Source organism: Hemitrygon akajei, chromosome 3 (genome assembly GCF_048418815.1).
Source record: "Hemitrygon akajei chromosome 3, sHemAka1.3, whole genome shotgun sequence".
Classification (NCBI taxonomy): domain Eukaryota; kingdom Metazoa; phylum Chordata; class Chondrichthyes; order Myliobatiformes; family Dasyatidae; genus Hemitrygon; species Hemitrygon akajei.
The window spans coordinates 60,925,547-60,952,898 of record NC_133126.1 but is presented as its reverse complement, the minus strand read 5'-3'; the positions used below and the strand labels follow the sequence as shown (position 1 = coordinate 60,952,898).

Below are 27,352 nucleotides of genomic sequence, written 5' to 3'. Positions count from 1 at the left end.
TTTTCAAAAATGAAGCACAGCAAGAACCATTTGAGAACAAGATTGACTGATGCCCATCTGGATAATGTCTTGCTCTTGACATCAACAAGCCTGACACCCAATATTGAGAAGCTTTCAAGCAACAAACAGCATCAATTTTCACACTGAGTTATCAACTGCGTTAAAATTTTCTTTTTTATTATACTTAATTTACCACCATTTAATGCATCATGTTCATACGTTTTATGTTTAGATTCTGTGTCCTCTTAATTGATTCAAAAGATGCCGTTGATTGAAATAAATCCACCATTTCGTTTCCCATTAGTACCTTACCGATGTCATTTTCCAGCAGTCTGATATCCACTCTCACTTTCTTACTCCTTATATATCTGAAAAAACATTTTGTATTCTCTTTTCTATTATTAGCTAGTCTACCTTCATATTTAATCTTTTCTCTCCTTATGGCTTTTTAGATGCCTTCTGTTGGTTTTTAAAAGTTCCCAATCCTCTAACTTCCCACTAATTCTAGCTATATTAAATGCCCTCTCTTTTGCACTTATGCTGTCTCTGACTTCCCTCATCAGCCAAGGTTGCCTCATCTTCCTTTTAGAATACCTCATCTTTGGCTTATATCTATCCTGCACCTTCCAAATTGATCCCAGAAATTCCAGCCATCGCTGATCTGCATTTATCCCTGATAACTTCCCCTTCCAATCAATTTTGGTCAGCTGGTTGGTGCAGTCATATACAATTACCACACTGATACAACATTTGGACAAGACGCTTAAATAGGTAAGGTGAAAGCAGGTGAACAGCATTAGTGTGAATGGTCAAAAATGTGGATGTGGACACTGTGGGCCAAAATGCCTGTGTGCATACTGTACAAGTCTCTGGATCTACCTCTGGAATTGCTGATTCATAGTTGGTGCTTTCAATATTGAACTTATTCTCCAAAAAAATGAGCATTAAAATAACTTTTCTGACTGCTTGCTTGATTAGTTCCTGCCTGATTTATTATTAATTATCTTCTCTGCACAAATGACTATGTGAATTAAATTCTTCAATTGTCACTTTTGAAGACTGCTTGGTCTGATCGACATAATTCAATTTCCAAAGATGACTAACATGGGATTTCCCTAATTAATATTCAAGTGAGCATAGGATGTGCACTCTGTTCTGGGAGTATAAGCAACAAACGCAAACATAAAGATGCTACATTTGTTAATTTCGCTTCTAATAGTCTCATCAAACATACACTGAGGTTATACCACACAACAAGAGTGACAATTCGATTATTGTAACGAATAACATAAGAGCAAAAATCAAGAGCAATTGTTGCACTTACCTTTTGTTTACAACTACTCAGTGTTTCAAGAATTTTGCATTTCTCATCAAACAGTTGGGAAACTTTTTCTGCAAGTTGTTTCTCTCTCCCTAAAAGATTAAAATTTGGAAAACTTAAAGAATGGACTAATCAGATTAAATTATCTGGATAAAGATATTGCTTGCAAGCACTCAGTGACTTACCCATGTACCTTCTGCTTTTCACCTAAAGAGCAAGCAACACAGAAGCAGTTATTTTACCATTTGAATGTCTGTTTAAAAAAATCATTAAAGACTCTCTACGGATTCATGATACTTAATGTTATATTGAGCAATCCAACTATTGTGAAATAAATAATCGCTACATACGAATATACCTACTGCCTGACAAGTCCTGTAGATGAACAGCAATGCAGTGATAATCCCCAGCAGAACCGAAATCAGGAACAACTCAGTGCAGGGACCATGAAAGTCTGATGAAGCTCCTAAATCTTCAGATAACGTATCCATCACTGTCTGATATGTCTGCAAGTAAAATATTGCCATCATTATCATAGCAGGGTCAACACCATGTGTACTGATATATCTAGCAATAATGAGTGCGTCAGGAAGAACAACAGAGATTTTCAATCTTCCTTACATTGGTGAAAATTGCTACAAGAGGCAGCCAGGCTAAGAAAAAGTATGTATATTATTGATGAACTTTGGAACATAAGATTAACTATTTCAGTACCTGTCCTATGTCCTCTACTGCTGAACCCTCACACAAGCCTCAGTCACTACTACTACAGCTCTGTTGACCTATTGGTCATCTATGTTCCTACATGATTTCAGGTTAAACAATGTCTTCATTGCAAAGTACTTTCCTTGTTTTTAAATCCCATTATGGTCTCACATTTCCCTATATACCTATTCTCCTCCCATCCTAAAGCATCAATTCTAGTCACTCAAGAATGAAACCAGTCTTAACTTTCTCCACCCACCACCACCTTCATTCACATCATCAAATTTCCACTGATGTTATAGTGGAGAGCATTCTGACAGGTTGCATCAGTTTGGTTTGGAGTCTGAAACTGACAGGATTACCAGAGGCTGCAGAGGGTTAGCCAGTTTCATCACAGACACAACACTCTCTGTTATCACAGACATCTTCAAGAGGCAGTGCCTCAAGAAGGGCACATCCATCACTGAAGAGCCTCACATGCCCTCTTTGTGTTACTACCAGTGGGGAGGTGGTACAGGAGCCTGAAGACCAACCCTCAACATTTTAAGAAAAACTTCTTCCCTCTGCCAACATTTTTCTGATCTATCCATGAACCCATGAATATTACCTCATTATTCATCTTTTGCACTATTTATTTTATAACAGTTTTTGTCTTGCACTGTACTGCTGAAAAAAACAATTATTATATGTTTTAATGATAATATTGTTTGTTTACTCTATCTATGCCTCTCAGTCTTATAAACCCCTCAGATCTCCACTCAGCCTCAGAGAAAACAACCCAAGTTTGTCACCTCTCATGATAGCACAAACCCTCTAAACCAGGTAACATTCTGGTACACCTCTCTGGACCCTCTCCAAAGCCTCCACATCCTTCTTATAGTGGGGTAACCAGAACTGTACACAATACTCCAGATGTGGCCTAACTAGTTTTATAAAGCTGTAACATAACTTCCTGACTTTTGATCTCAATGCCTCGACTAATAACAGCAAGCGCGCTAACACCTGCTCAAGAGTACTCTGCTCATCAACACTGTTAAAGGCTTTGCCCTTAACAGTGCACTGTCTCTCCACATTTGACCAACCAAGGTGCAAAACTTCACATTTGGCTGGGTTAAACTCTATCTGCCATTTCTCCATCCATATCTGCAACCAATCTACATCCCATTGTATTCTTCGCCTGTCATCTACATCGTCCAGAACACCAATCTTTGTATCATCTGCAAACTTACTAACTCGCCCTACATCACAGACAGCAGAGGTCCAGTACAGATCCCTGCAGAACACCACTAAGAGCAGGTTAAGACCTACAAGTATCTGGGAGTACAGTTAGACGAGAAGCTAGACTGGACTGCCAACACAGATGCCTTGTGCAGGAAGGCACAGAGTCGACTATACTTCCTTAGAAGGTTGGCGTCATTCAATGTCTGTAGTGAGATGCTGAAGATGTTCTATAGGTCAGTTGTGGAGAGCGCCCTCTTCTTTGTGGTGGCGTGTTGGGGAGGAAGCATTAAGAAGAGGGACGCCTCACGTCTTAATAAGCTGGTAAGGAAGGCGGGCTCTGTCGGGGGCAAAGTACTGGAGAGTTTAACATCGGTAGCTGAGCGAAGGGCGCTGAGTAGGCTACGGTCAATTATGGATAACTCTGAACATCCTCTACATAGCACCATCCAGAGACAGAGAAGCAGTTTCAGCGACAGGTTACTATCGATGCAATGCTCCTCAGACAGGATGAAGAGGTCAATACTCCCCAATGCCATTAGGCTTTACAATTCTACCGCCAGGACTTAAGAACTTTTTAAAGCTATTATTAATGCTTTTTGAGATGGTGATTTAGATGCATATCATTTTTTTTTTTACTGAGTTAAGTATTGTATGTAATTAGTTTTGCTACAACAAGTGTATGGGACATTGGAAAAAAGTTGAATTTCCCCATGGGGATGAATAAAGTATCTATCTATCTATCTAATTACAGAACTCCAGTTCGCATAATACCCTTCGACCACCACCCTGTCTTCTGTGGGCAATCCAGATCTGAATTCAAGCAGCCAATTCCCCATGGATTCCATGCACATTAATCTTCTGGATGAGGCTCCCGTGAGGGACCTTGTCAAATATCTTACTGAAATCCATACAAACAACATTCACAGCTCTAACTTCACCCTTGTCACCTCGTAAAAAAGTTGGCAAGACATGACTTCCCCACACAAAGCCATGCTGGCTCTCCCTAGTTAGAGCATAGATTTCCAAAGCTCATAAATCCTTTCCCGAAGAATTCTCTTCAGTAACTTCCCTACTACTGATACAAGACTTACAGCTCTTTAGTTTCCAGAATTATCCCTGGTTCCCTTCTTGAATAATGGAATAATAAGCTCCTCATTAGTCCTTCAGGGCCTCGCACATGGCTAGAGAGGGCACGAAGATATTGATCAAGGCTCCAACAATCTCTTCTCTTTCCTCTCTCAAAACCTGGGGTATATCTCATTAGGCCCTGGGGACTTGTCCAATTTAATGCTCTTAAAGAGACCCAACACTACCTCCTCCTTTATCTCAAAATGCCCTAGCACATCAATACACTCAGCACTGATCTCCCTGTCATCAACATGGTCTCATTGAAAAATACTGATGTAAAGTACTTATTGAAGAGTTCACCCACATCCTCCACCTATAATCAAATGTTCCTCCCTTTATTTTTGAGTGGTCCTACCTTCTCCCCAGTTATCCTCTTGCTCTTGATGTATGTATAGAATGCCTTGGGATTCTCTTTAATCCAACTTGCCAAGGGCTTTTCATGGCCCCTCCTGGCTTTCCTAATTCCTTTCCTGAGTTCTTTTCTGGCTTCTTTATACTCCTCATAGGCTCTGTTTGATTCTAGCTTCCTAAGCTTTACATTTCATTTTTCTTATTGACTACATTTATCATCTCTCTCAACATCCAAGGTTCTCTTATGTTGCAATCCTTGTCCTTGCATCTGACTGGAACATACCTTTCCTGTACACTGTGCAGATGGTCCTTAAACACCCTCCACATGTCAGATGTGGACTTGGGGTCATAGTAAAGAACAGCACAGGAATAGGCCCTTCTACCCATTTAATCCATGCTGAACCACTTAAACTGCCTTCTCCTATCAACCTCCACTGGGACCATAGCCCTCCACACCATCCATGTACCTATCCAAACTTTGCTTAAATATTGAAAGCGAGCTCACATGCAGCACTTGTGCTGGCAGCTCATTTCACACTCTCACGATCCTGAGTGAAGGAGTTTCCCTTCTTGTTCCCCTTAAACTTTTCAACTTTCACCCTTAAACTTGACCTCTGGTTGTATTCCCACCCAACCTCAGTGGAAAAAACCTACTCGCATTTACCCTATGTATACCCTTCAATTTTTCAAACCTCTATCAAATCTCCCATCAATCTTCTATGTTCCAAGGAATAGAGTCCTAATTTATTCAATCTTTACTTATAGCTCAGGTCTTCCACTGACAGCAACCAACTTGTAAATGTTCTCTGCATTCATTCAACCTTACATCTTTCCAGTAGGTAGGTGACCAAAACTGCACACACTACTCCAAATTAGGCCTCACCAACATCTTATACAACTTCAACATAACATCCCAACGCTGTAAGTATTTAGTTTACGAAGGCCAATGTGTCAAATGTTTTCTTTACAACCCTATCTACTTGTGACGTCACTTTTAATGAATTATGGACCCGTACTGCCAGATCCCTTTTTTCTACCGCATTCCTCAGTGTTCTACCATTCACTATGTGAGACCTGCCCTGGCTGGTCCTACTGAAGTGCATAACCTCACACTTGTCTGCATTAAATTCCATCTGCCATTTCTCAGCCCATCTTTACAGATGGTCCAGATCCTGCTGCAAGCTCAATTAGTCATCCTCGCTGTCCACCACTCCAACAATCGGTTTCATCTGCAAATCTGCTGATCCGATTAATCACATTATCATCCAGATCACCGATACAGATGACAAACAACAACGGACCCAGCACCGATCCTTCCAGCACTCGGCTAGTCACAGGCCTCCAACCCAATGTCTAATTCAATTTACTACTTCGTCTTGAAAATCCAGCAACTGAACCTTCTTGAGCAACTACCCATGTGGGACCTTCCCAAATGCCTTGCTAAAGACCATGCAGACAACATCCACTGCCCTGCCTTCATCAACGTTTCAGATAACTTCCTCAAAAAACCCTATATGATTGGTTGAACACAACCTACCACACATGTAACCATGCTGACTATCCATAATTAGTCCACATCTATCCAAAAATTCATATATGTTTGGTCCCTAAGAGTGCTTTCCAGGAACTTTCCCACTACTGACGTCAGGCTCACCAGCCTGTGATTTCCCGGTTCATTTTTACAGCCTTTCTTAAACAGCAGAACAAGATTAGCTATCCTCAAATCCTCCGTTTGCTAACAGTCAGGTAAACACCTCTGGGTGAGTTGCAATGCTAAAGGTGCAGTATTGTTAAATAGCAGCATATGTTGGTGAAGTTAGATAAGGAAAGGAGTCTGCTGATAGATATAACTTCTTAGAACTAGTGTCATGCTAGAAACAACTTTCATTTCTTCTCTAGAAACATATCCATTTTAAATTTGGAGACGTGTCAACGCATAATCATGGTGGATCTTTTGGACCAGATGATCAATTTCCCTGCTGTAACACAACATAATGCAACATTACCATGGCAATGGGGGCGCAGTCTAGAGATAGAAGAAATGGCACAGTCAACAGGAGCAAAAGAAATGTCAACAAACAGAAGTGTCCGATTTGGTAATAAATGGGCGAGACGAGTGCAGGAGGATGTGGGTAAGGAGAGGGGGAGGTCGGTGACAAGAGGACGGGGAAGAGATGATTGAGTGGAGGAAGAGGAGGATGGGGAGAGACAGGACCGGGACGGAGGTGAGGGGTGAGGGGTTGGTGGAATCAACTACTTGCCGGCCGGGAGAGCGATGTTGTTAAGAAATCCTGGGCCATCACCGGCAATCGGCTCTTCAGCAGCCACGGGCAGTCGGCACCCTGCGGCAAATCGCAGAGGGACCTGAACCGTCCGCCCCTCTCCGGACTCCCCGAGGCTCAGTCGGGGCGACGTGGAGCTACCGGTTGCGTCGGGCCCACCGCCATCTTCACAGCGCTGGCTGTGCTTCCGGGTCGAAAGGCACGGTCCGCAGCAGCTGCCTTCCGGTCAGCCGAGCCCGGAGCCCAGGCAGCACAGGCTGGACGGGCAGCAAGGACGGCCAGTGTGCTGAGTAGCCATGGAGTGGGCATCGGGGACGGATGGGTTGGTCACCGGGGTTGCCGGCGTACAGAGTTTGGAGAGGTAGGGGACGGGGGTTGGGCGAAGGGAAGGCACCACTTTCTGTGGAGAGCTAGGTTACTCTGCCACCTTTAACCTCATTTCTACTGTCAGCGAAGTGAAATAAAGCGAACAGTAGCACTGCCCCTTTCACAACCTCTCCCGCAGACAATTAGAAACAAATGCATTCAAAGCTGTGGAGAAACTGTCCAGCACGGAGGGAGCACACAAACAGCAACGGAGTGAATACATCCAATGCCAGCCCAGATTATGTTCTCAAGTGTCTGGAGCGGAACTTGAACCCGTGACATTTCGGTTAAAGTCAAGTGTGTTGCCGTGTTTATCTGACAGCAAGTAACACAAGCACCTCAGTTCAGAGTACTTACTGAAGTTCAAAGTAAATTTATCAAAGTACATATATGTTCCACATATGTTCCTGAGATTAATTTTCTTGCGGGCAATCACAGTAAGTAAAATAAACACAATGAAAGACCGCACTCAACATGACAGACAACCAACGTGCAAAAGACAACAAACTGCAAATATAAAAAAATTAATAATACTAAATAAGCAAGAAACATCCTGAACATAAAATGAGGGATCCTTGAAAGTGAATCATACGTTGTGGGAACAGTTCAGGGACGGGGCGAGTGAAGTTAACCCCTCTGGTTCAAGAGCCTGATGGTTGAGGGGTAATAACTGTGGTGAACTACATATACCTGTCTGGACACGCCCCCTGATGACTGCTCCTGTGGCTCCTCCCACATACCCCTGTATAAAGGTGATGGAGGTCTGAGCCCGGCCTCATTCTCCAGGATGTAGTATGGTGGTCAGGGTCTTGGGGGGTCCAAATCCAATCTTTCCGGACGTAAAACACTTTCCATGTTTTAAAACTTCCAGTCAATAAAAGCCGATACCTCGCTGTTACGTCTCAGAGTGAGTTATTGATGGTGCATCAATAACTGTGCCTGAACCCGGTGGTGAGAGCCCGGAGACTCATGTATCTTCTAACTGAAGGCAGCTGCGAGAAGACAGCATGTCGTGGATGGTGAGGGTCCTCAATGCTGCATGCTGAGCCATCGATTTTAAGGCAATAAACTTCTGCATCCTTTTAGTACATTGCTTAACTTTGAGATGTCAAAGCTAGTTGAGAACCCTTTTAAAATGTTTTTAGTATTGCAGCATAAGAAATGTTGCAGCCAAATTGCAAACAATAAACTCCTATACTGTATATAGTGCGTGAGTGTATATGTAAATAAAAACAATGGTGTTCTCTTCTTCTAAATGTTTACTGAAGGACAGTTATTTGTTGAGACATCTGGGGTTAATTTCTGTGTTCTCCTTTGAAAAAGTGCCAAGTTTAATATTATGTCCAGATGGGAAGTCACGTGGCCTCGCCTCAGCTTCACATTTCATCTCAAATGACAGTGATTTCCTGAGTTCTGTAATGGACTATCATTCCAGCACTGTGCCTGGAGCAGTATGTTGAATGCACAATTATCAACGCAGACACTAAGCCAAAGAAGGGAGGTTTGAAATCTCTGCATTCTTCCTACATTTTTGTACAAAACCAGTTTTAATAGTGTCACCGTTCATGGCTATAACAACAAAAGCTCCAAGGCTGCAATGCTCTCGGCCACATTACTGTTCTTCTGTATTAAACTTTGACATGAACAAAGAGAGTAGGACGATGTCATGGGGAAAACTTTGGGAAGTGTGTCTGCGGAATTGAAGACTGACAAGAAACAGTGAAATGTTAACCTTTCAGAAATGAAGGTGAAAACAAGATCTGAATTGGTCTCAACTTCGGTATGCCACTTGAGGCATGGTAAGTGGTGTGAAGAGTAGCAAATCGAAGGGGCAATTAACCCAGGAATACATGACAGTAAATGAGCAGAATGACAAAAGAGTATGCAGAGAAGGGTGATAAAAAGTGGGCCGCGAAAACGTGAAGAAGTGCGTGTGGTAAACTATGTATACCTGTCTGGACACACCCCTCTGCTGACTGCTCCTGTGGCTCCTCCCACAGACCCCTGTATAAAGGCAATTGGGGAACTGCTCCTCCCTCAGTCTCCAAGATGTCGTGCTCACTTTTTGCTGCTAATAAAAGCCTATCGTTCACTTCCTGTCTCCGAGAGCTAATGATGGTGCATCAGTGCGGATTGTTAAACCGACACAGCGGGAGGGTGTGGACAGGCTGAGAAGAAATGTCGAAGAGAATAAACTAAATGAGCACCAGAGCTGCAGACAGTAAGTCCATCTTCAGGAGATCCAGCAAAGTCGAGGCCGAGCTGCAAATGTGGACGTCTAAGGGACATGGAGAGAGTGGAGTTCACACGAACAGAGAGGGACACGGACAGGGTGGAGGTCACACGAACAGAGAGGGACACGGACAGGGTGGAGGTCACAGAGAGGGACACGGACAGGGTGGAGGTCACACGGACAGTGAGGGACACGGAAAGGGTGGAGTTCACACGAACAGAGAGGGACACGGACAGGGTGGAGTTCACAGAGAGGGACACGGACAGGGTGGAGGTCACACGGACAGTGAGGGACACGGACAGGGTGGAGTGCACACAGATGGTGAGGGACATGGACAGGGTGTAGTTCACACGGACGGTGAGGGACACGGACAGGGTGGAGTTCACACGGACAGGGTGGGGTTCACACGGACAGGGTGGAGTTCACACGGACGGTGAGGGACACGGACAGGATGGAGTTCACACGGACGGTGAGGGACACGGACAGGGTGGAGTTCACACGGACGGTGAGGGACACAGACAGGATGGCGTTCACACGGAAAGGGTGGAGTTCACACGGACAGTGAGGGACACGGACAGGGTGGAGTTCACACGGACAGTGAGGGACACGGACAGGGTGGAGTTCACAGGGACAGTGATGGACACGGACAGGGTGGAGTTCACACTGTCAGTGAGGAACACGGACAGGGTGGAGTTCACACGGACAGTGAGGGACACGGACAGGCTGGAGTTCACACAGACGGTGAGGGACAAGGACAGGATGGAGTTCACACGGACAGGGTGGAGTTCACACGGACAGTGAGGGACACGGACAAGGTGGAGTTCACACGGACGGTGAGGGACACGGACAGGGTGGATTTCACGCGGACGGTCAGGGACACGGACAGCGTGGAGTTCACACGGACAGGGTGGAGTTCACACGGACAGTGAGGGACACGGACAGGGTGGAGTTCACACGGACAGTGAGGGACACAGACAGGGTGGAGGTCACACGGACGGTGAGGGACACGGACAGGGTGGAGTTCACACGGACGGTGAGGGACACGGACAGGGTGGAGTTCACACGTACGGTGAGGGACACGGACAGGGTGGAGTTTACAAGGACGGTGAGGGACACGGACAGGGTGGATTTCACGTGGACGGTGAGGGACACGGACAGGGTGGAGTTCACGCGGACGGTGAGGGACACGGACAGGGTGGAGTTCACATGGACGGTGAGGGACACTGACAGGGTGGAGTTCACGCGGACGGTGAGGGACACGGACAGGGTGGAGTTCACGCGGAAGGTGAGGGACACGGACAGGGTGGAGTTCACAAGGACAGTGAGGGACACGGACAGGGTGGAGTTCAAACGGACAGGGTGGAGTTCACACGGACGGTGAGGGACACGGATAGGGTGGAGTTCACACGGACAGGGTGGAGTTCACACGGACGGTGAGGGACACGGACAGGGTGGAGTTCACACGGACAGGGTGTAGTTCACACGGACGGTGAGGGACACGGACAGGGTGGAGTTCACACGGACGGTGAGGGACACGGACAGGGTGGAGTTCACACGGTCAGTGAGTGACACGGACAGGGTGGAGTTCACACGGTCAGTGAGTGACACAGACAGGGTGGAGTTCACACGGACAGGGTGGAGTTCACGCGGACGTTGAGGCACACGGACAGGGTGGATTTCACACGGACAGTGAGGGACACGGAAAGGGTGGAGTTCACGCGGACGGTGAGGGACACGGACAAGGTGGAGTTCACACGGACAGTGAGGGACACGGACAGGGTGGAGTTCACACGGACAGGGTGGGGTTTACACGGACAGGGTGGAGTTCACGCGGACGTTGAGGCACATGGACAGGGTGGATTTCACACGGACAGTGAGGGACACGGACAGCGTGGAGTTCACACGGACAGTGAGGGACACGGACAGGGTGGGATTCACACGGACAGGTTGGAGTTCACACGGACAGTGAGGGACACGGACAGGGTGGAGTTCACACGGACAGTGTGGAGTTCACACGAAGGGTGAGGGACACGGACAGGGTGGAGTTCACACGGACAGTGAGGGACACGGACAGGGTGGAGTTCACACAGACAGGGTGGGGTTTACACGGACAGGGTGGAGTTCACGCGGACGTTGAGGCACACGGACAGGGTGGAGTTCCACGGACTGTGAGGGACACGGACAGGGTGGATTTCACACGGACAGTGAGGGACACGGACAGGGTGGATTTCACACGGACAGTGAGGGACACGGACAGGGTGGATTTCACGTGGACGGTGAGGGACACGGACAGGGTGGAGTTCACGCGGACGGTGAGGGACACGGACAGGGTGGAGTTCACGCGGACGGTGAGGGACACGGACAGGGTGGAGTTCACGCGGACGGTGAGGGACTCGGACAGGGTGGAGTTCACGCGGACGGTGAGGGACTCGGACAGGGTGGAGTTCACGCGGACGTTGAGGGACACGGACAGGGTGGAGTTCATGCGGACGGTGAGGGACAGGGACAGGGTGGAGTTCACACGGACAGTGAGGGACACGGACAGGGTGGAGTTCACACGGACAGGCTGGAGTACACACGGACGGTGAGGGACACAGACAGGGTGGATTTCACACGGACACTGAGGGACACGGACAGGGTGGAGTTCACATGGACAGGGTGGAGATCACACAGACGGTGAGGGACACGGTGGAGTTCAGACGGACAGTGAGGGACACGGACAGGGTGGAGTTCACACGGACAGTGAGGGACACGGACAGGGTGGAGTTCACACGGACAGTGAGGGACACGGACAGGGTGGAGTTCACACGGACAGGGTGGGGTTCACACGGACAGGGTGGGGTTCACACGGAAAGGGTGGAGTTCACACGGACAGTGAGGGACACCGACAGGGTGGAGTTCACACGGTCAGTGAGGGACACGGACAGGGTGGAGTTCACACGGACAGGGTGGAGTTCACACGGACAGTGAGGGACAGGGACAGGGTGGATTTCACACGGACAGTGAGGGACACGGACAGGGTGGAGTTCACACGGACAGGGTGGAGTTCACACGGACAGTGAGGGACACGGACAGGGTGAAGTTCACACGGACAGTGAGGGACAGGGACAGGGTGGAGTTCACACGGATGGTGAGGGACACGGACAGGGTGGAGTTCACGCGGACGGTGAGGGACACGGACAGGGTGGAGATCACACGGACGGTGAGTGACACAGACAGGGTGGAGTTCATACAGACAGGGTGGAGTACACACGGACGGTGAGGGACACAGACAGGGTGGATTTCACACGGACACTGAGGGACACGGACAGGGTGGAGTTCACATGGACAGGGTGGAGATCACACAGACGGTGAGGGACATGGTGGAGTTCAGACGGACAGTGAGGGACACGGACAGGGTGGAGTTCACACGGACAGTGAGGGACACGGACAGGGTGGAGTTCACACGGACAGGGTGGGGTTCACACGGAAAGGGTGGAGTTCACACGGAAAGGGTGGAGTTCACACGGACAGTGAGGGACACCGACAGGGTGGAGTTCACACGGTCAGTGAGGGACACGGACAGGGTGGAGTTCACACGGACAGGGTGGTGTTCACACGGACAGTGAGGGACACGGACAGGGTGGAGTTCACACGGTCAGTGAGGGACACGGACAGGCTGGAGTTCACACGGTCAGTGAGGGACACGGACAGGCTGGAGTTCACACGGTCAGTGAGGGACACGGACAGGGTGGAGTTCACACGGACAGTGAGGGACACGGAAAGGATGGAGTTCACACAGACAGTGAGGGACACGGACAGGGTGGAGTTCAAACGGACAAGGTGGAGTTCACGCGGACGGTGAGGGACACGGACAGGGTGGAGTTCACACGGACAGGGTGGAGTTCACGCGGACGTTGAGGGACACGGACAGGGTGGAGTTCACACGGACAAGGTGGAGTTCACGCGGAAGGTGAGGGACACGGACAGGATGGAGTTCACGCGGACGTTAAGGGACAAGGACAGGGTGGATTTCACGCGGACGGTGAGGGACACGGACAGGATGGAGTTCACACGGACGGTGAGGGACACAGACGGGGTGCAGTTCACACGGACGGTGAGGGACACAGACAGGGTGGATTTCACACGGACAGTGAGGGACACGGACAGGGTGGAGTTCACACGGACAGGGTGGAGTTCACGCGGACGGTGAGGGACACGGACAGGGTGGAGTTCACGCGGACGGTGAGGGACACGGACAGGGTGGAGTTCACGCGGACGGTGAGGGACTCGGACAGGGTGGAGTTCACGCGGACGGTGAGGGACTCGGACAGGGTGGAGTTCACGCGGACGTTGAGGGACACGGACAGGGTGGAGTTCATGCGGACGGTGAGGGACAGGGACAGGGTGGAGTTCACACGGACAGTGAGGGACACGGACAGGGTGGAGTTCACACGGACAGGCTGGAGTACACACGGACGGTGAGGGACACAGACAGGGTGGATTTCACACGGACACTGAGGGACACGGACAGGGTGGAGTTCACATGGACAGGGTGGAGATCACACAGACGGTGAGGGACACGGTGGAGTTCAGACGGACAGTGAGGGACACGGACAGGGTGGAGTTCACACGGACAGTGAGGGACACGGACAGGGTGGAGTTCACACGGACAGGGTGGGGTTCACACGGACAGGGTGGGGTTCACACGGAAAGGGTGGAGTTCACACGGACAGTGAGGGACACCAACAGGGTGGAGTTCACACGGTCAGTGAGGGACACGGACAGGGTGGAGTTCACACGGACAGGGTGGAGTTCACACGGACAGTGAGGGACAGGGACAGGGTGGATTTCACACGGACAGTGAGGGACACGGACAGGGTGGAGTTCACACGGACAGGGTGGAGTTCACACGGACAGTGAGGGACACGGACAGGGTGGAGTTCACACGGACAGTGAGGGACAGGGACAGGGTGGAGTTCACACGGATGGTGAGGGACACGGACAGGGTGGAGTTCACGCGGACGGTGAGGGACACGGACAGGGTGGAGATCACACGGACGGTGAGTGACACAGACAGGGTGGAGTTCATACAGACAGGGTGGAGTACACACGGACGGTGAGGGACACAGACAGGGTGGATTTCACACGGACACTGAGGGACACGGACAGGGTGGAGTTCACATGGACAGGGTGGAGATCACACAGACGGTGAGGGACACGGTGGAGTTCAGACGGACAGTGAGGGACACGGACAGGGTGGAGTTCACACGGACAGTGAGGGACACGGACAGGGTGGAGTTCACACGGACAGGGTGGGGTTCACACGGAAAGGGTGGAGTTCACACGGAAAGGGTGGAGTTCACACGGACAGTGAGGGACACCGACAGGGTGGAGTTCACACGGTCAGTGAGGGACACGGACAGGGTGGAGTTCACACGGACAGGGTGGTGTTCACACGGACAGTGAGGGACACGGACAGGGTGGAGTTCACACGGTCAGTGAGGGACACGGACAGGCTGGAGTTCACACGGTCAGTGAGGGACACGGACAGGGTGGAGTTCACACGGACAGTGAGGGACACGGAAAGGATGGAGTTCACACAGACAGTGAGGGACACGGACAGGGTGGAGTTCACACGGACAAGGTGGAGTTCACGCGGACGGTGAGGGACACGGACAGGGTGGAGTTCACACGGACAGGGTGGAGTTCACGCGGACGTTGAGGGACACGGACAGGGTGGAGTTCACACGGACAAGGTGGAGTTCACGCGGAAGGTGAGGGACACGGACAGGATGGAGTTCACGCGGACGTTAAGGGACAAGGACAGGGTGGATTTCACGCGGACGGTGAGGGACACGGACAGGATGGAGTTCACACGGACGGTGAGGGACACAGACGGGGTGCAGTTCACACGGACGGTGAGGGACACAGACAGGGTGGATTTCACACGGACAGTGAGGGACACGGACAGGGTGGAGTTCACATGGACAGGGTGGAGTTTAGACGGACAGTGAGGGACACGGACAGGGTGGAGTTCACATGGACAGTGAGGGACACGGACAGGGTGGAGTTCACATGGACAGGGTGGAGTTCAGACGGACGGTGAGGGACACAGACAGGGTGGAGTTCACACGGACAAGGTGGAGTTCACGCGGACGGTGAGGGACAAGGACATGGTGATTTCACGCGGACAGTGAGGGACACGGACAGGGTGGAGTTCACACGGACAAGGTGGAGTTCACGCGGACGGTGAGGGACACGGACAGGGTGGAGTTCACACGGACAGGGTGGAGTTCACGCGGACGTTGAGGGACAAGGACAGGGTGGAGTTCACACGGACAAGGTGGAGTTCACGCGGACGGTGAGGGACACGGAAAGGGTGGAGTTCACACGGACAGTGAGGGACACGGACAGGGTGGAGTTCACACGGACAGTGAGGGACACGGACAGGGTGGAGTTCACACGGACATTGTGGAGTTCACACGGACGGTGAGGGACACGGACAGGGTGGAGTTCACACGGCCAGTGAGGGACACGGACAGGGTGGAGTTCACACGGACAGGGTGGGGTTCACACGGACAGGGTGGGGTTCACACGGAAAGGGTGGAGTTCACACGGACAGTGAGGGACACGGACAGGGTGGGGTTCACACGGACAGGTTGGAGTTCACACGGACAGTGAGGGACACGGACAGGGTGGAGTTCACACGGACAGTGTGGAGTTCACACGAAGGGTGAGGGACACGGACAGGGTGGAGTTCACACGGACAGTGAGGGACACGGAGAGGGTGGAGTTCACACGGACAGGGTGGGGTTTACACGGAAAGGGTGGAGTTCACACGGACAGTGAGGGACACGGAAAGGGTGGAGTTCACACGGACAGTGAGGGACACGGACAGGGTGGAGTTCAAACGGTCAGTGAGGGACACGGACAGGGTGGAGTTCACAGGGACAGTGAGGGACACGGACAGGATGGAGTTCACACGGACAGTGAGGGACACGGACAGGGTGGATTTCACGCGGACGGTGAGGGACATGGACAGGATGGAGTTCACACGGACGGTGAGGGACACAGACAGGGTGCAGTTCACACGGACGGTGAGGGACACAGACAGGGTGGATTTCACACGGACAGTGAGGGACACGGACAGGGTGGAGTTCACATGGACAGGGTGGAGTTCAGACGGACAGTGAGGGACACGGACAGGGTGGAGTTCACACGGACGGAGAGGGACACGGACAGGGTGGAGTTCACACGGACAGTGAGGGACATGGACAGGGTGGAGTTCACGCGGACGGTGAGGGACACGGACAGGGTGGAGTTCACATGGACAGGGTGGAGTTCACACGGACAGTGAGGGACACGGACAGGGTGGAGTTCACGCGGACAGTGAGGGACTCGGACAGGGTGGAGTTCACACGGACAGGGTGGGGTTCACACGGACAGTGAGGGACACGGACAGTGTGGAGTTCACACGGTCAGTGAGGGACACGGACAGGGTGGAGTTCACACGGACGTTGAGGGACACAGACAGGGTGGATTTCACACGGACAGTGAGGGACACGGACAGGGTGGAGTTCACATGGACAGGGTGGAGTTTAGACGGACAGTGAGGGACACGGACAGGGTGGAGTTCACACGGACGGTGAGGGACACGGACAGGGTGGATTTCACGCGGACGGTCAGGGACACGGACAGCGTGGAGTTCACACGGACAGGGTGGAGTTCACACGGACAGTGAGGGACACGGACAGGGTGGAGTTCACACGGACAGTGAGGGACACGGACAGGGTGGAGTTCACACGGACAGTGAGGGACACAGACAGGGTGGAGGTCACACGGACGGTGAGGGACACGGACAGGGTGGAGTTCACACGGACGGTGAGGGACACGGACAGGGTGGAGTTCACACGTACGGTGAGGGACACGGACAGGGTGGAGTTTACAAGGACGGTGAGGGACACGGACAGGGTGGATTTCACGTGGACGGTGAGGGACACGGACAGGGTGGAGTTCACGCGGACGGTGAGGGACACGGACAGGGTGGAGTTCACATGGACGGTGAGGGACACTGACAGGGTGGAGTTCACGCGGACGGTGAGGGACACGGACAGGGTGGAGTTCACGCGGAAGGTGAGGGACACGGACAGGGTGGAGTTCACAAGGACAGTGAGGGACACGGACAGGGTGGAGTTCAAACGGACAGGGTGGAGTTCACACGGACGGTGAGGGACACGGATAGGGTGGAGTTCACACGGACAGGGTGGAGTTCACACGGACGGTGAGGGACACGGACAGGGTGGAGTTCACACGGACAGGGTGTAGTTCACACGGACGGTGAGGGACACGGACAGGGTGGAGTTCACACGGACGGTGAGGGACACGGACAGGGTGGAGTTCACACGGTCAGTGAGTGACACGGACAGGGTGGAGTTCACACGGTCAGTGAGTGACACAGACAGGGTGGAGTTCACACGGACAGGGTGGAGTTCACGCGGACGTTGAGGCACACGGACAGGGTGGATTTCACACGGACAGTGAGGGACACGGAAAGGGTGGAGTTCACGCGGACGGTGAGGGACACGGACAAGGTGGAGTTCACACGGACAGTGAGGGACACGGACAGGGTGGAGTTCACACGGACAGGGTGGGGTTTACACGGACAGGGTGGAGTTCACGCGGACGTTGAGGCACATGGACAGGGTGGATTTCACACGGACAGTGAGGGACACGGACAGCGTGGAGTTCACACGGACAGTGAGGGACACGGACAGGGTGGATTTCACGCGGACGGTCAGGGACACGGACAGCGTGGAGTTCACACGGACAGGGTGGAGTTCACACGGACAGTGAGGGACACGGACAGGGTGGAGTTCACACGGACAGTGAGGGACACAGACAGGGTGGAGGTCACACGGACGGTGAGGGACACGGACAGGGTGGAGTTCACACGGACGGTGAGGGACACGGACAGGGTGGAGTTCACACGTACGGTGAGGGACACGGACAGGGTGGAGTTTACAAGGACGGTGAGGGACACGGACAGGGTGGATTTCACGTGGACGGTGAGGGACACGGACAGGGTGGAGTTCACGCGGACGGTGAGGGACACGGACAGGGTGGAGTTCACATGGACGGTGAGGGACACTGACAGGGTGGAGTTCACGCGGACGGTGAGGGACACGGACAGGGTGGAGTTCACGCGGAAGGTGAGGGACACGGACAGGGTGGAGTTCACAAGGACAGTGAGGGACACGGACAGGGTGGAGTTCAAACGGACAGGGTGGAGTTCACACGGACGGTGAGGGACACGGATAGGGTGGAGTTCACACGGACAGGGTGGAGTTCACACGGACGGTGAGGGACACGGACAGGGTGGAGTTCACACGGACAGGGTGTAGTTCACACGGACGGTGAGGGACACGGACAGGGTGGAGTTCACACGGACGGTGAGGGACACGGACAGGGTGGAGTTCACACGGTCAGTGAGTGACACGGACAGGGTGGAGTTCACACGGTCAGTGAGTGACACAGACAGGGTGGAGTTCACACGGACAGGGTGGAGTTCACGCGGACGTTGAGGCACACGGACAGGGTGGATTTCACACGGACAGTGAGGGACACGGAAAGGGTGGAGTTCACGCGGACGGTGAGGGACACGGACAAGGTGGAGTTCACACGGACAGTGAGGGACACGGACAGGGTGGAGTTCACACGGACAGGGTGGGGTTTACACGGACAGGGTGGAGTTCACGCGGACGTTGAGGCACATGGACAGGGTGGATTTCACACGGACAGTGAGGGACACGGACAGCGTGGAGTTCACACGGACAGTGAGGGACACGGACAGGGTGGGATTCACACGGACAGGTTGGAGTTCACACGGACAGTGAGGGACACGGACAGGGTGGAGTTCACACGGACAGTGTGGAGTTCACACGAAGGGTGAGGGACACGGACAGGGTGGAGTTCACACGGACAGTGAGGGACACGGACAGGGTGGAGTTCACACAGACAGGGTGGGGTTTACACGGACAGGGTGGAGTTCACGCGGACGTTGAGGCACACGGACAGGGTGGAGTTCCACGGACTGTGAGGGACACGGACAGGGTGGATTTCACACGGACAGTGAGGGACACGGACAGGGTGGATTTCACACGGACAGTGAGGGACACGGACAGGGTGGATTTCACGCGGACGGTGAGGGACACGGACAGGGTGGAGTTCACGCGGACGGTGAGGGACACGGACAGGGTGGAGTTCACGCGGACGGTGAGGGACACGGACAGGGTGGAGTTCACGCGGACGGTGAGGGACTCGGACAGGGTGGAGTTCACGCGGACGGTGAGGGACTCGGACAGGGTGGAGTTCACGCGGACGTTGAGGGACACGGACAGGGTGGAGTTCATGCGGACGGTGAGGGACAGGGACAGGGTGGAGTTCACACGGACAGTGAGGGACACGGACAGGGTGGAGTTCACACGGACAGGCTGGAGTACACACGGACGGTGAGGGACACAGACAGGGTGGATTTCACACGGACACTGAGGGACACGGACAGGGTGGAGTTCACATGGACAGGGTGGAGATCACACAGACGGTGAGGGACACGGTGGAGTTCAGACGGACAGTGAGGGACACGGACAGGGTGGAGTTCACACGGACAGTGAGGGACACGGACAGGGTGGAGTTCACACGGACAGTGAGGGACACGGACAGGGTGGAGTTCACACGGACAGGGTGGGGTTCACACGGACAGGGTGGGGTTCACACGGAAAGGGTGGAGTTCACACGGACAGTGAGGGACACCGACAGGGTGGAGTTCACACGGTCAGTGAGGGACACGGACAGGGTGGAGTTCACACGGACAGGGTGGAGTTCACACGGACAGTGAGGGACAGGGACAGGGTGGATTTCACACGGACAGTGAGGGACACGGACAGGGTGGAGTTCACACGGACAGGGTGGAGTTCACACGGACAGTGAGGGACACGGACAGGGTGGAGTTCACACGGACAGTGAGGGACAGGGACAGGGTGGAGTTCACACGGATGGTGAGGGACACGGACAGGGTGGAGTTCACGCGGACGGTGAGGGACACGGACAGGGTGGAGATCACACGGACGGTGAGTGACACAGACAGGGTGGAGTTCATACAGACAGGGTGGAGTACACACGGACGGTGAGGGACACAGACAGGGTGGATTTCACACGGACACTGAGGGACACGGACAGGGTGGAGTTCACATGGACAGGGTGGAGATCACACAGACGGTGAGGGACACGGTGGAGTTCAGACGGACAGTGAGGGACACGGACAGGGTGGAGTTCACACGGACAGTGAGGGACACGGACAGGGTGGAGTTCACACGGACAGGGTGGGGTTCACACGGAAAGGGTGGAGTTCACACGGAAAGGGTGGAGTTCACACGGACAGTGAGGGACACCGACAGGGTGGAGTTCACACGGTCAGTGAGGGACACGGACAGGGTGGAGTTCACACGGACAGGGTGGTGTTCACACGGACAGTGAGGGACACGGACAGGGTGGAGTTCACACGGTCAGTGAGGGACACGGACAGGCTGGAGTTCACACGGTCAGTGAGGGACACGGACAGGCTGGAGTTCACACGGTCAGTGAGGGACACGGACAGGGTGGAGTTCACACGGACAGTGAGGGACACGGAAAGGATGGAGTTCACACAGACAGTGAGGGACACGGACAGGGTGGAGTTCACACGGACAAGGTGGAGTTCACGCGGACGGTGAGGGACACGGACAGGGTGGAGTTCACACGGACAGGGTGGAGTTCACGCGGACGTTGAGGGACACGGACAGGGTGGAGTTCACACGGACAAGGTGGAGTTCACGCGGAAGGTGAGGGACACGGACAGGATGGAGTTCACGCGGACGTTAAGGGACAAGGACAGGGTGGATTTCACGCGGACGGTGAGGGACACGGACAGGATGGAGTTCACACGGACGGTGAGGGACACAGACGGGGTGCAGTTCACACGGACGGTGAGGGACACAGACAGGGTGGATTTCACACGGACAGTGAGGGACACGGACAGGGTGGAGTTCACACGGACAGGGTGGAGTTCACGCGGACGGTGAGGGACACGGACAGGGTGGAGTTCACGCGGACGGTGAGGGACACGGACAGGGTGGAGTTCACGCGGACGGTGAGGGACTCGGACAGGGTGGAGTTCACGCGGACGGTGAGGGACTCGGACAGGGTGGAGTTCACGCGGACGTTGAGGGACACGGACAGGGTGGAGTTCATGCGGACGGTGAGGGACAGGGACAGGGTGGAGTTCACACGGACAGTGAGGGACACGGACAGGGTGGAGTTCACACGGACAGGCTGGAGTACACACGGACGGTGAGGGACACAGACAGGGTGGATTTCACACGGACACTGAGGGACACGGACAGGGTGGAGTTCACATGGACAGGGTGGAGATCACACAGACGGTGAGGGACACGGTGGAGTTCAGACGGACAGTGAGGGACACGGACAGGGTGGAGTTCACACGGACAGTGAGGGACACGGACAGGGTGGAGTTCACACGGACAGTGAGGGACACGGACAGGGTGGAGTTCACACGGACAGGGTGGGGTTCACACGGACAGGGTGGGGTTCACACGGAAAGGGTGGAGTTCACACGGACAGTGAGGGACACCAACAGGGTGGAGTTCACACGGTCAGTGAGGGACACGGACAGGGTGGAGTTCACACGGACAGGGTGGAGTTCACACGGACAGTGAGGGACAGGGACAGGGTGGATTTCACACGGACAGTGAGGGACACGGACAGGGTGGAGTTCACACGGACAGGGTGGAGTTCACACGGACAGTGAGGGACACGGACAGGGTGGAGTTCACACGGACAGTGAGGGACAGGGACAGGGTGGAGTTCACACGGATGGTGAGGGACACGGACAGGGTGGAGTTCACGCGGACGGTGAGGGACACGGACAGGGTGGAGATCACACGGACGGTGAGTGACACAGACAGGGTGGAGTTCATACAGACAGGGTGGAGTACACACGGACGGTGAGGGACACAGACAGGGTGGATTTCACACGGACACTGAGGGACACGGACAGGGTGGAGTTCACATGGACAGGGTGGAGATCACACAGACGGTGAGGGACACGGTGGAGTTCAGACGGACAGTGAGGGACACGGACAGGGTGGAGTTCACACGGACAGTGAGGGACACGGACAGGGTGGAGTTCACACGGACAGGGTGGGGTTCACACGGAAAGGGTGGAGTTCACACGGAAAGGGTGGAGTTCACACGGACAGTGAGGGACACCGACAGGGTGGAGTTCACACGGTCAGTGAGGGACACGGACAGGGTGGAGTTCACACGGACAGGGTGGTGTTCACACGGACAGTGAGGGACACGGACAGGGTGGAGTTCACACGGTCAGTGAGGGACACGGACAGGCTGGAGTTCACACGGTCAGTGAGGGACACGGACAGGGTGGAGTTCACACGGACAGTGAGGGACACGGAAAGGATGGAGTTCACACAGACAGTGAGGGACACGGACAGGGTGGAGTTCACACGGACAAGGTGGAGTTCACGCGGACGGTGAGGGACACGGACAGGGTGGAGTTCACACGGACAGGGTGGAGTTCACGCGGACGTTGAGGGACACGGACAGGGTGGAGTTCACACGGACAAGGTGGAGTTCACGCGGAAGGTGAGGGACACGGACAGGATGGAGTTCACGCGGACGTTAAGGGACAAGGACAGGGTGGATTTCACGCGGACGGTGAGGGACACGGACAGGATGGAGTTCACACGGACGGTGAGGGACACAGACGGGGTGCAGTTCACACGGACGGTGAGGGACACAGACAGGGTGGATTTCACACGGACAGTGAGGGACACGGACAGGGTGGAGTTCACATGGACAGGGTGGAGTTTAGACGGACAGTGAGGGACACGGACAGGGTGGAGTTCACATGGACAGTGAGGGACACGGACAGGGTGGAGTTCACATGGACAGGGTGGAGTTCAGACGGACGGTGAGGGACACAGACAGGGTGGAGTTCACACGGACAAGGTGGAGTTCACGCGGACGGTGAGGGACAAGGACATGGTGATTTCACGCGGACAGTGAGGGACACGGACAGGGTGGAGTTCACACGGACAAGGTGGAGTTCACGCGGACGGTGAGGGACACGGACAGGGTGGAGTTCACACGGACAGGGTGGAGTTCACGCGGACGTTGAGGGACAAGGACAGGGTGGAGTTCACACGGACAAGGTGGAGTTCACGCGGACGGTGAGGGACACGGAAAGGGTGGAGTTCACACGGACAGTGAGGGACACGGACAGGGTGGAGTTCACACGGACAGTGAGGGACACGGACAGGGTGGAGTTCACACGGACATTGTGGAGTTCACACGGACGGTGAGGGACACGGACAGGGTGGAGTTCACACGGCCAGTGAGGGACACGGACAGGGTGGAGTTCACACGGACAGGGTGGGGTTCACACGGACAGGGTGGGGTTCACACGGAAAGGGTGGAGTTCACACGGACAGTGAAGGACACGGACAGGGTGGGGTTCACACGGACAGGTTGGAGTTCACACGGACAGTGAGGGACACGGACAGGGTGGAGTTCACACGGACAGTGTGGAGTTCACACGAAGGGTGAGGGACACGGACAGGGTGGAGTTCACACGGACAGTGAGGGACACGGAGAGGGTGGAGTTCACACGGACAGGGTGGGGTTTACACGGAAAGGGTGGAGTTCACACGGACAGTGAGGGACACGGAAAGGGTGGAGTTCACACGGACAGTGAGGGACACGGACAGGGTGGAGTTCAAACGGTCAGTGAGGGACACGGACAGGGTGGAGTTCACAGGGACAGTGAGGGACACGGACAGGATGGAGTTCACACGGACAGTGAGGGACACGGACAGGGTGGATTTCACGCGGACGGTGAGGGACATGGACAGGATGGAGTTCACACGGACGGTGAGGGACACAGACAGGGTGCAGTTCACACGGACGGTGAGGGACACAGACAGGGTGGATTTCACACGGACAGTGAGGGACACGGACAGGGTGGAGTTCACATGGACAGGGTGGAGTTCAGACGGACAGTGAGGGACACGGACAGGGTGGAGTTCACACGGACGGAGAGGGACACGGACAGGGTGGAGTTCACACGGACAGTGAGGGACATGGACAGGGTGGAGTTCACGCGGACGGTGAGGGACACGGACAGGGTGGAGTTCACATGGACAGGGTGGAGTTCACACGGACAGTGAGGGACACGGACAGGGTGGAGTTCACGCGGACAGTGAGGGACTCGGACAGGGTGGAGTTCACACGGACAGGGTGGGGTTCACACGGACAGTGAGGGACACGGACAGTGTGGAGTTCACACGGTCAGTGAGGGACACGGACAGGGTGGAGTTCACACGGACGTTGAGGGACACGGACAGGGTGGAGTTCACACGGACGGTGAGGGACACGGACAGGGTGGAGTTCACACGGTCAGTGAGGGTCATGGAAAGGGTGGAGTTCAAAAGGACGGTGAGGGACAAGGACATGGTGATTTCACGCGGACAGTGAGGGACACGGACAGGGTGGAGTTCACACGGACAAGGTGGAGTTCACGCGGACGGTGAGGGACACGGACAGGGTGGAGTTCACACGGACAGGGTGGAGTTCACGCGGACGTTGAGGGACAAGGACAGGGTGGAGTTCACACGGACAAGGTGGAGTTCACGCGGACGGTGAGGGACACGGAAAGGGTGGAGTTCACACGGACAGTGAGGGACACGGACAGGGTGGAGTTCACACGGACAGTGAGGGACACGGACAGGGTGGAGTTCACACGGACATTGTGGAGTTCACACGGACGGTGAGGGACACGGACAGGGTGGAGTTCACACGGCCAGTGAGGGACACGGACAGGGTGGAGTTCACACGGACAGGGTGGGGTTCACACGGACAGGGTGGGGTTCACACGGACAGGTTGGAGTTCACACGGACAGTGAGGGACACGGACAGGGTGGAGTTCACACGGACGGAGAGGGACACGGACAGGGTGGAGTTCACACGGACAGTGAGGGACATGGACAGGGTGGAGTTCACGCGGACGGTGAGGGACACGGACAGGGTGGAGTTCACATGGACAGGGTGGAGTTCACACGGACAGTGAGGGACACGGACAGGGTGGAGTTCACGCGGACAGTGAGGGACTCGGACAGGGTGGAGTTCACACGGACAGGGTGGGGTTCACACGGACAGTGAGGGACACGGACAGTGTGGAGTTCACACGGTCAGTGAGGGACACGGACAGGGTGGAGTTCACACGGACGTTGAGGGACACAGACAGGGTGGATTTCACACGGACAGTGAGGGACACGGACAGGGTGGAGTTCACATGGACAGGGTGGAGTTTAGACGGACAGTGAGGGACACGGACAGCGTGGAGTTCACACGGACAGGGTGGAGTTCACACGGACAGTGAGGGACACGGACAGGGTGGAGTTCACACGGACAGTGAGGGACACAGACAGGGTGGAGGTCACACGGACGGTGAGGGACACGGACAGGGTGGAGTTCACACGGACGGTGAGGGACACGGACAGGGTGGAGTTCACACGTACGGTGAGGGACACGGACAGGGTGGAGTTTACAAGGACGGTGAGGGACACGGACAGGGTGGATTTCACGTGGACGGTGAGGGACACGGACAGGGTGGAGTTCACGCGGACGGTGAGGGACACGGACAGGGTGGAGTTCACATGGACGGTGAGGGACACTGACAGGGTGGAGTTCACGCGGACGGTGAGGGACACGGACAGGGTGGAGTTCACGCGGAAGGTGAGGGACACGGACAGGGTGGAGTTCACAAGGACAGTGAGGGACACGGACAGGGTGGAGTTCAAACGGACAGGGTGGAGTTCACACGGACGGTGAGGGACACGGATAGGGTGGAGTTCACACGGACAGGGTGGAGTTCACACGGACGGTGAGGGACACGGACAGGGTGGAGTTCACACGGACAGGGTGTAGTTCACACGGACGGTGAGGGACACGGACAGGGTGGAGTTCACACGGACGGTGAGGGACACGGACAGGGTGGAGTTCACACGGTCAGTGAGTGACACGGACAGGGTGGAGTTCACACGGTCAGTGAGTGACACAGACAGGGTGGAGTTCACACGGACAGGGTGGAGTTCACGCGGACGTTGAGGCACACGGACAGGGTGGATTTCACACGGACAGTGAGGGACACGGAAAGGGTGGAGTTCACGCGGACGGTGAGGGACACGGACAAGGTGGAGTTCACACGGACAGTGAGGGACACGGACAGGGTGGAGTTCACACGGACAGGGTGGGGTTTACACGGACAGGGTGGAGTTCACGCGGACGTTGAGGCACATGGACAGGGTGGATTTCACACGGACAGTGAGGGACACGGACAGCGTGGAGTTCACACGGACAGTGAGGGACACGGACAGGGTGGGATTCACACGGACAGGTTGGAGTTCACACGGACAGTGAGGGACACGGACAGGGTGGAGTTCACACGGACAGTGTGGAGTTCACACGAAGGGTGAGGGACACGGACAGGGTGGAGTTCACACGGACAGTGAGGGACACGGACAGGGTGGAGTTCACACAGACAGGGTGGGGTTTACACGGACAGGGTGGAGTTCACGCGGACGTTGAGGCACACGGACAGGGTGGAGTTCCACGGACTGTGAGGGACACGGA

General features: G+C 54.4%; 1 protein-coding gene across 5 annotated transcripts in view; it reads right to left on the bottom strand.

The window, feature by feature from the left end:
* Positions 1 to 27,352, bottom strand: part of mia2 (MIA SH3 domain ER export factor 2) — a 121,015-nt gene that overhangs the window by 38,095 nt on the left and 55,568 nt on the right. For all 5 annotated transcript variants that reach the window (XR_012098241.1, XM_073039964.1, XM_073039962.1 and 2 more), the window contains exons 7-9: positions 1,684 to 1,827; positions 1,507 to 1,528; positions 1,325 to 1,413 (exon numbers count right to left, since the gene is read on the bottom strand). Coding sequence is in view for 4 of the 5 variants with exons in the window: in XM_073039964.1 (XP_072896065.1) it covers positions 1,325 to 1,413; positions 1,507 to 1,528; positions 1,684 to 1,827 (255 nt within the window). In the remaining variant the exon portion in view is untranslated. The remainder of the gene's footprint in view (positions 1 to 1,324; positions 1,414 to 1,506; positions 1,529 to 1,683; positions 1,828 to 27,352) is intronic.